This window comes from Notolabrus celidotus, chromosome 22 (genome assembly GCF_009762535.1).
Source record: "Notolabrus celidotus isolate fNotCel1 chromosome 22, fNotCel1.pri, whole genome shotgun sequence".
Lineage (NCBI taxonomy): Eukaryota > Metazoa > Chordata > Actinopteri > Labriformes > Labridae > Notolabrus > Notolabrus celidotus.
Genome location: NC_048293.1, coordinates 5,445,690 through 5,455,912, shown reverse-complemented (window position 1 = coordinate 5,455,912; position 10,223 = coordinate 5,445,690). Strand labels below are relative to the sequence as shown.

The window sequence follows — 10,223 nt, the reverse complement described above, 5'->3', positions numbered from 1 at the left end:
AGTCAGAAGTGTCATACTAGTTGTTTCTTTGCAACTGTGTGACATATTTCACCCCACTCATACACACACGCACACACACACCTTTAACATGAATTTTCATTAAAAACAAGTGAGATATCCTCATTAAACCATCATCTGTGAGAATTAAAGAACACCATTGCACTAAATATTGACTCAAGTGGTTAGTAAAGGACTTAACAATGAGATTAAAAAAATGTTTATTGGGATTTTTTTGTGTTCTGACACTTTTGCATAATTAAATATACGCCCCTTGTTAAATTGACCCAGAACATTATTGCTGTTCCTGAGAAATTAACATAACAGTAGGGTTAAAGTGCCATTTCTTGTGTGATTGGAAACTGAAAGGCAAGATCAAGCCAGGGAGGCCATCACTTTCTCTTATAGTAGAGTTAGAGCAAAGCTTAAATAACTTATAAGAGCTCAATTTCTACACAAATACTTGAGTGGAAAGTTGATTTCTTCATTTTTGAACACTGACATTATTCCATTAAGGTCTAAAAGTCAAGCCATCTGTCTCAAGAGGAAATTTAAGACTATTTTTTATGCCATCATCACACCTTTTGCTTCTTATTGATCCCGCAGGGTCTAATACTGGCATCATTTCACATTACGTCATGGTGCAATGTTAGCACGAGAGGTAAACAAACAGTGGGAGATTTGCATACACACACGCAGTCCTGCTCACAGTGAACCTGTCTTGCCTCCATAATGTCTCTGTTAATACTGCTAATGCTAGCACAGCGGTGGGACGACTTGGTCGCACCATATTGCAATTAAACTGAAGGCAAGACATTACAGGAGTGCACATAGCCTGCCTTGGTTGCATGAAAAAGGCTACAGCTATCCATTAACTAAGCAAAGCTAGGCTAACATACACTCTCTTTGAAACTGCATTCATAAAATTGGGATATACGTTGTCTTTCCTTATATTTATGGAGAACTGACAGAAAAATGGCATTCAATTAACTTCCCCTTCAACAGTGTGTGAGTGTGTGATTGACTTACAGATGCTGCAGGACCAGCGAAGGCCAAACTCAGCAGCATCAACAGTGGGATGAGCTCATCTCCCGTCTCCACGTAGGGCATGGAGAGGTCGCGGTCATGGCAACGGAAGCCCACCATTGCCGGGGACAACACATCTGTCAGTTCCAGGAAGTATAGGGACACCAAAGAGGACAGGACGATGGGGAGCTACATAGGTACACCCACACACACACACACACACACACACACACACACACACACACACACACACACACACATACACACGGACAAGGACAGAAAGTGACACGCATTTAGTATTTGTTTTGAAAGAGGTGATTCATCCACTGTTTATCTCATCTCTACAGTAATACACACACACACACACACAAAGGAAAGGCAGAAAGTGATGACACTGTAATATTTCCTCGAGGAGAGCATCAAACTGTGCTTTCAGCGGAGGTCAGAAGCATCCAGATGTAATCACCATAAAACCTCACTGTTAGTGTGACTCCACGCAGCAGAGCGAGTGAATCAGCTTCTGATTGATTCAGTAAACGTCGTGAATCATCTCAACGGAGCAAACTGGTGAATATAAAAGGTGATTCATCAATACATCCAATCTGTGCACACACTCACCTCTACAAAATAAAAGCATGGCAGCAGTGTCATGCTGTCTTTGGGGGGCTTCTTCTTGGCTTTGTTCTTGGGGGACGTCATCTTGGGGTGAGACCAGTCGCAGCCTGTTGGTAAAACAGATTGAGTAGAGAGTTTAAGAGACCACTTTTATGGATTTCTACCATCAATATTTCTGAAAGCGTCCAAAAGATCTTCATGTTTCTGCCAGGTATTGGCTCATCTGATGAATGAAACATAGCTGTGAAAGTTTTCAAACGCTGGTGAAGGTAGAAAGGTTTCATTTTCCACAAATTCAAACGCAGTTCTTCGAGGAGCGAGACCTTGCGTTAGTCAGCAGAAATTAAAGCGTATTCTGTGCATATTTGTAAGTGTTTTTGGTAATGAGGTGCATTAATTGTTTTTGCTCACGCGTACACATTCAATAATTAAGCCCATAACTCTGCACACGCACAGTTAATAACACTGGCGGATTTTTTTCTCCAGGTTGCAGGTCATTAGGATACCCCAGTTGAAAAGTACATAGAAATCTACAGATAGAAAGAGATTAAATTCTTACTCAAAAGGAACCTTTTAACTTCCTTGTGGGAGCACACACTAAATGTATCATCCTCACAGATGTCTCCTGCTATCAGTAACCTGAAGGCGAGCCGAGGCCTCAGAGAGAAGGAAGAGCCAAAGGCCCATATGGAAAACTAAACAGAGTTAAATATTCACATCTCTCCCTCCAGCTCCCCGTTTCTCTTCATTTTCTGCCTGTCGTTCTATCTCTGTATCTCTGTCCTCTATCTGTTTCCCTCCTTCTATATCACTCAATCTCACGCTCTTTACCTCCCCCACCTCTCTCTCTGTCCCATTTTACGTATCAATCTTTCAGGCATCTCCCTTCTTCAATCCACCTTTATTACACCAACACGTTTCTATTGACCTCTCTATGTCTTTCTTTGTGTTTGGTCTGCTTTCCTACAAACTGTAACCTCTTTGCTATAGTTCTTTTTCCAAACCTCAGCTGTGTCACTCATAAAACATACAATTCAAAACGGGTTAAAAGAAATTATAAAGAATTCCTGAAAGGCATCTCTGAATTTCTTCCTGCCTCTGTCAGCCATGGGCTGATCCAAACTACCGGCCAGGGGTGGCACCCCCCATCTGATTGCCCCCCCCCCCCCCCAAGTGCTCTTTGTAGGGACAGGTCCAGTCTTTTGTAACTGGGGGGTGCTGATATATGCAGGGGTGGCACCAAGTATTTGCGCACACACTCATGCATGAATGGAATTTATGAACCCTTTCTATTTCCATTGAACATATCAAATGTAAATGCTAATACTTAAGTATATATTATTTTTTTTCTGCGTTTTTATTTATTTTATTTTTTCATTTTTGAATAGTAACACATCAAAGTAGCAACATATGAATCCGCTAAAACTCAAAAATATGTCCAAAGTCAAATTTGAACACAGTTTAAATACATTTGTTGGCACCAAAATCTTTCCAATGAATGTATTTGTGACCAGCAGTGTGAAGAATTTTACTTGGAATTTTTGATGAACTGATTCCTCTCCTGCGCACCTGTCTTAAGAAATACTAGTGTGAGGTATTTTTCTTTAGTTTCACGTGCCAACCAAAGAAAATGTGCCAGATTTAGATGCATAGAAAGCTACTAGCAGCCTGCTACAACACAGTCCAAGAAGATGATTTTAATATAAGTCCCACCTGTGAGGAAGTGAAAGGTTAGTGGTAGTTTAGGATTTTGGAGTGGGACCTTGGGTGGCCAATCAGATTTCATGGAGGGGGCATATGCCACCCCTGACCATTTCTCTGGACACGCCCCTGGCTGTTTGCCTTTTTCAGAGGAGGAGTTCAAACTACAGTCATCTGTTTGGACTGTGCTGCAACAGGCTGCTTTAAGATGTTCTTGGACGTCGTTGTAGCACATTTCTTAGTACTTCAGTTTGTTAGTTTGGACAAACATCTGTCTGAGTCCTTGAAGAGTTTAGCAAAGAAGATTGAACTGTTGCCATGCTTTTGTGGTTTTCTTTAAAGTTAGAATATACACAGGATTCTCACATCTTTTAATAACCGGGTAAACAAACACCATTCATTTGTATGTGCACACATACTTCATGCTAACCCTGAATAAGTCAGTGCCCCAGTTGGACCACCCCAGTCAAAAAAGACTGCCCCTGCTGGCCCCCTCTTCTCTTCTTTGGATTTCACGGCTTCTACTTATTTAGCTTTGCCAATTTCTCCTCCTATCTGTTTGTTCTAGGTCTAAAAAATCCCTTTTCCTTCTTTCCCCACCCCATACACCTTCCCTTCTCTTGTTATCTGTCTCTCTGTGCACACCTCCTTCTCTACCTCTCCCTCCTCTCCTCCATCTCCTTCCTCTTTTTTCTGTGTCTGCCTCTCTCTTTCTCTCCGAGATAAGAGGGCCTGACCCTGAGGCGGTGTAAGACATGCAGAATCAAAGACTTCTACGGTTTAATTTCCATGACCGCTGGAAATGAAGAGGAGATGAGAGTAGGAAAGGAGACAAGAGAAAAGACGAGGAGAGGAGCGGCGAGGCGACGAGAGGAGAATAGGAAAGAACCGGGGACAAGATAAGCGGAGATCAAAGGCGTAAAAAAGACAAATGGTAAGAAAAAAAAGGAAAGCAGGAGAGTGTAGCTAGAGTTTGGGTGTCTGGGTGATGTGTATGTCAGATGGGGATGGGGGTGGGGGGTGAGGGGAGGGGGTGAGGGAACGAGGATCAGAAACAGGGGGATACTGGGATGGATGGATTCTAGTGTAGCTGAAAGCAGCTTAAGAAGATGCAGGGTCCTGGGTGTCACACATCCACCCGCTTGGTCTGAGTGACCTACTAGAGTCAGCATTTAAACCTCACCCCCCGACTCATACACAGACACACAAACACACAAACACACACACACACAGACAAGTGAGCCTCTTTAGTGAAGAAGAGGCTCTCGTTTATCTATCACACCAGCATTTGTCCTCTGGGGCACAACATGCGTGTGTGTGTGTGTGTGTGTGTGTGTGACTGCAAAATCTTTGCATGCGCAGTCTCAGCAGCTCTGTGCTTGTGCTTGCAAACATGTCAGCAGTGTTTGCATGTGTGTGTGTGGTTTTGGCAGTGTGTGCACATTTTGCTTTGGTGTGTGTGTATATAGTTGTGTTTGTGTATGTGTGTACATGAGGTGGGTTGTATAGCCTGAGGTGGACAGCAACAGTCCGTCTTAGCGAGGAAGATACAACTCACTGACCAGCATCACAGGGGATTGGGGGGTTGGGGGGTTGTACAAGGCAGAGAGTAGTATTGTATTGCACACTACAGTGCAGGTTCTTGTACATCAGGCATGTGTTATTGAGTAGCATGCTGACTATAGAGTATAGTGATATGGCACAGTATCATGTTTGAAAGTACAATTAAACATACAGATGGGTGACATATAAGGAAACCGTATGCCATTTGTATGATCGTGGTAAAAATGACCCAACATGCTAATCCCAAATCACCCATAAGTGTTCAGCTGAGTCTCTTCATGTTGACTGAGTGGTCATATGATATGATTGATTAAGTCGTCCAGTGACCTCTCATGCCCTGTTGGAAAGCATCTCCACTCTTTCATTCCCATGTTTCCTTACATTAGCTGCCCGTCTTTACATCATAGATCATTTACTGCATGATGTAGATCTGATATGAGCAGGAAATTAATCACTGAGTGGATAGACTGGACGTAAATAATGTCCCACAGCATAAATCACATAAGTGTAGTGCCTTGTCTTCAAATTTGGGGAGGATTTGTTGCTTTTCTTTTACTATTTGCAATGACTGACTAATCTTTTATCTTCATGCGGGCGCACTGCCAGAGATTCTGGGCCCCATGAAAAATACCTAATTTGCACCGACCACTTTGCTACTGCAAAGGGTTGTATATTTTGGCACCTCTGTCGTTAGCATTAATTAAGCTATTCATTGTTTAGAAGGGATGGGACAGAATGTCTTAAAAACGCTGGCAGTATATCATCGTCTTGACCTGTGTGGTACAATTATCTATACACTGGGGCTCAATATTGATATTTTAATTGAATAAACACAGCGCTTTAAACAGACTTCCTTTCCAATGTGATTCACTGCGGCAATGCTTCATGGCTCGAGGAGGCTCTTGAGTCAGCATTTTCAATATGGCGGCTGCCGACGAGCTCAAGCTAAAAGCAGAGCTAGCTACTTTCAAAACCAAAAAGAAGAAAGAAAGAAAAAGCTATTCCAGCTTGTAACGCTGAAACATGCAGAAAGGTGAAATGTGCACTCAACCCTGCAGAGAGTGTCACTGACCTGCGATAGTTGGACTCCACGGTCTGGTTAGTCCTACGTGATAATTAATAACGGGTGAGAAACGCATCCCTTAAGTGCTACAAACTAGCTTGGTGCATGAGATTCATGCAGGTGCTCATGTGGCAGAAGTTTTGCTTAAGGCTTTAGAGGAATGGAAGCTGACGAGAAAGGAACCGGCTGTTGCTCTGAAATAATAAATGTATTAATATATCACTTTCAGGGGGCACTTTGTATTATTTCAAATATCGTGATTGCAATATATCGATTATTGCAGTATTGCTGTATCGTGGTATTATCATTATCATGGGCCATGTATGGCATATCGTATTGTATCAAAACGTGTCGTATTGTGTCGTGTCATGTCTTGTTATATTGTGTAGTGTCGTATCAGGATGTGTGGTATCGTATCTTATTGTATCATAACGTATTGTATTGTGTCGTTTCGTATCGTCTTGTATCTTATTGTATATTGTCGTGTCGTGTCGTATTGTATCTTAAGGTATCGTGTCATGTCGTATCTTATTGTAATGTGTTGTGACCAAGCGTGCCAGATACGGCCCTGGTGGTGAGGCTTTCAGCAGTGTATCTGCCCCCTGGTGGCTGGCTGCAGTATAGGTAAAAAAATCCGTCTACCCCATTCGTTTGAATGGGGGAACAGTCAAACTTTAAAAAATAAATACACGTCGTACGAATGTTTCTCACATCCGTATGCTGTGGTGATATGTAGTTAGTATTTGACTGTTTTGTGTTCAAGGCCTCTTTTTTCTGAAAAGTTTCTTTTTCGTTAGTTATTAGAGTTTAAAAAACGGGGTTTTACTTCCGGGTTTCCTTTGATTCACAGCCGCCGTAGAGGGAAACTTTAAAGGACACACAGCGTCTTATGAAGCTACACTGTAGGGCGGAGCTTGTTACAGTGGCTTCACAGGCTCTGGCTGCACAATGGCGGCGCCCAGGAGCGGGATTTTTTGGCTTCAGAACTGTACAACGGGAAGAGGCGGAGCAACGCTGTCCATTTTTATTTACAGTCTATGGTTGCGACGTATTGTATCTTATGATACCCTGTCATGTTGTATTGTATCGTGAGTCGCCCGTTGATTCCCTGAGCTGGACAAAAATGTTATGCCAATAACCCAAAAACATTCAGTTCAGAAATGTTTTCCCATTTTTTTGTTGAAAATTACTCAAATTTATCCATGACTGAAGTAATTTGGGATTCATTTGATAGTCAGAGGCTAATTGATTAATCTATTAATCATATCAGCTGTACTTGTAATCTTAAGTAATAGACTTTGTGTCAGTCTAAACATGAAAATGTAACAAAGGTTGAAACAATTATCTCCAGTATATCTATATTATTCTGTTCATTTTGATAAAAAATAAATTAATCAGGGGGATCAATACTGAGTTAGTAATCAGTCCTAGTCAGGGGCGTCACCAGGAATTCTGCCCCCTCTGAAAAGATATCTCAGTGGGCCCCATCGCCACAGCCAACCCTACAAAATACAACATTGCTGCTATAAAACTGCTTTATTTGCATTATACAAAAATATATACTTAAAACTATCCTGGTGAACTGACTCAAATCTAAGCTACATATCAATTTTTTTTTTTACAATTTCTCCAAATGTAACTGAACAATATTGACACTTCAGACTGTCCACCTCTGTAAACAAGATTATTTGAAGCCAAGTGACTTGTTGAATAACAAAAAGGGGGCATTATTTGGTATAATTTAACCTTATGAAGTAAAATAAAACTCTAATACCTATGGTTTACTTTCAATCAGATTCACCCACAATTGATGCTATGAAAATATAACAATTCCCCACTTTAGGCATGAGACACGCATCTCACAGAGCCAATCAATCTAGTCGACAGGAAGAGACTCCCCTTTTTTCCAGAAAGAAATTCTGACTGTATGTTTATTTATTCAGACAATTGTTGTTATCTTATTGCAGTTATAACAAAACAAAAGAAAAGCGTACTACACATTTTATTTCAGGCCCATTAAGGCCCCCCCTCCCCACTTGGCCCTAGGTGGTCAGTCCCACTTTTCCCCCCACTACAATGCCCCTGGTCCTAGTCTTTAATAGTAGGATGGAGAGTATGTGTTGAGCTTTTAGAAACTACATGATCACACACATTTGTGATGCTTTTTGTCTTTAATGAAAACTGAGAATCTTTCATCTGCCTAACAGTGCACCTGATGTCAAACAGAGAAGAAAAATCAAACTGTGCCTGAGGAGAAGACAGCCCAACTTTGAAAACGCTACAACTCATTCGAATTGAACAAAAAAAGCACCCAATAAACAGTAAATGTTTTTGTTGATTCCTCCCAGCTTTGCTTTGTAGAGATGAAGAAATCAGTACAGTATTCAGTATCCACCGCATTACCACACATTTATGTTTCAGTGCTGTGATACAAGCATCTCCCTGAAGCCGATGACTATAAGCATTAAATCAAAATGTAAAGTCACTGCTCTTTAACTGACCCCTGATTCACTAACATGAACTTGAAGATTACAGAATGAGCTGAACAGAAAGTGCAACAGGACAGTGCATCTATTCCTACTGTTTTACTAATCCATTCATCCATCCATCAGGGGAAGTTACAGTGCTGTCTGCACAGCCATATCCACTGCTGGGCCCCGAGGAGGCAGGGACACATGAAGGGCCATATGCTCGAGGTAAGGAGGAGGAGGGTTTATAACACATAGCTGTTCATCTGCTTTGAAACAAACAGTTTATACAACCGTTTTTCAAAGCTGGTGTCAAATGTATTTAAACAAATAAGATAAAATGACAATAAAGGAGGGATGTGTGCTTCTTTCTTGGAGGGAAAGCACGTTTTTCTTGATGTGCAATGAGCTTAACTTGCAGCTTCTCTGTGTGGTGATCAACTGGAGGTTATGGAAGCTAAATGAAACAGAAGAACCACAGTTAAAGGAGCATGATTCTCCACAGGCTCATGATAACACGTTACTCCTCCACAATCAGAAACCATCAGATTGCGTATGAGATCATCAATTATGGAAACGTGAAAACCATGTGCTGAAGAGCGGAGGGTTAGCTGGTGGATGCATGCCAAGAGGGGGGGAGAGAGACACACCGGACAGCCCGAGCACTCACCTCTGTCCCGGGGGCTCCGCGAATTCACCGAGTCCCTTCGCCCTCTTCCCCCCCGGCGTGGTCGCGCGTGCTGCTCCAGTTTTGCGGTGCAGAGACTCCCTTTCTTTTTTAATCCATCTCCTGAGTCACCCCGAAATCCAAACACTCCTTCTCTCACTATTATTCTGAGACCTCTAAGTGAGGCTATTCTGGGAAGGAGGCTGAGAGAATGAGGGGAGTAAATGGGGAGACCTACAGAGGAGGAACAGGGATGGCGAGGGGAGAGAGGAGAGAAAGAGAGTGAGAGAGAGAGAGAGAGAGAGAGGAAGGTTGCTGATGGAGGAAAGTCCAATTTGCTGCACTTGCTGCTAACGCAATCCTTGTTCCGTCTCTATTCCCTTGCTTTTGAAGAAGTGAGAGCTTCACGTGCGTCAGCCCGGTTCCTCCCCTTCACTTGCACCTGCAGGTTTTACTATTTCCCGCAGAATAAATAACACGGATCAATCTGAGATTCCCAAAAGAAGAAGAAGAAGAAGAAGAAGCTTATTTTTGTACGCACGGCATCCGTCACACGGTTTTCGGGTACGCAGTCAGCTTCACACACACACATACACACAAAGGCACGGGGGCCGAGCAGGGCTGTGGAGGTGGGAGGGAGGGATGGAGGGGGGTTACAGGGGGAGGAGAGAGTGTGGTGTGTGCGTTTATACGGTGGGGGGAGGAGACAGTCTGGTCCACACACACGCTCCCCTCTCCTCCTTTGCTCGCTGGATTCCTGTTTCGGGGCTACCACTGAGACAAAGGGCTGGATTTTGGAATGTGTGTGTGTAAATGTGTGTGTGGGGTAAACGCAGCCTGCGCATGTGTGCGTAAAAGCGAGGGGGCGGATTTGGAGATAACCTCTCGTCTATAATCGAGAGCCAATTTCACTGTAATTACAATATTAGGCTCAGGATCAGATACGCCTCGCGCTTCTTTAAAAAGCATCACATTGTTGTTGTTTTTTCCTCCCCTCTTAACTTCCTTCATCTCTTTCATCGCTGATCTCTCAGATATCTCTGCCTTTGTTTACTCTGTGAGGGTGTGGCAGGTCTGACCACTATGGTGCATTTGGATCCCCCCCCACTCCCCCCGGGGAGGA

At 42.8% G+C, this 10,223-nt stretch overlaps 1 protein-coding gene and 1 long non-coding RNA gene across 2 annotated transcripts in view; one reads left to right on the top strand and one right to left on the bottom strand.

Annotated features, from left to right (window-relative positions):
- LOC117806426 (phospholipid phosphatase-related protein type 3-like) overlaps window positions 1-9,697 on the bottom strand; it is a 28,247-nt gene extending 18,550 nt beyond the window's left edge. Inside the window, exons 1-3 of the mRNA XM_034675366.1 lie at window positions 9,104-9,697; window positions 1,642-1,745; window positions 1,027-1,212 (exon numbers count right to left, since the gene is read on the bottom strand). Coding sequence (XP_034531257.1) covers window positions 1,027-1,212; window positions 1,642-1,722 — 267 coding nt within the window. The 5' untranslated portion in view covers window positions 1,723-1,745; window positions 9,104-9,697. The remainder of the gene's footprint in view (window positions 1-1,026; window positions 1,213-1,641; window positions 1,746-9,103) is intronic.
- LOC117806433 lies at window positions 1,043-8,661 on the top strand. The gene is made up of 3 exons (XR_004629670.1): window positions 1,043-1,220; window positions 4,067-4,273; window positions 8,578-8,661. It is a non-coding gene; the product is annotated as an uncharacterized LOC117806433 (long non-coding RNA).
- Window positions 9,698-10,223: the final 526 nt, after the last annotated feature.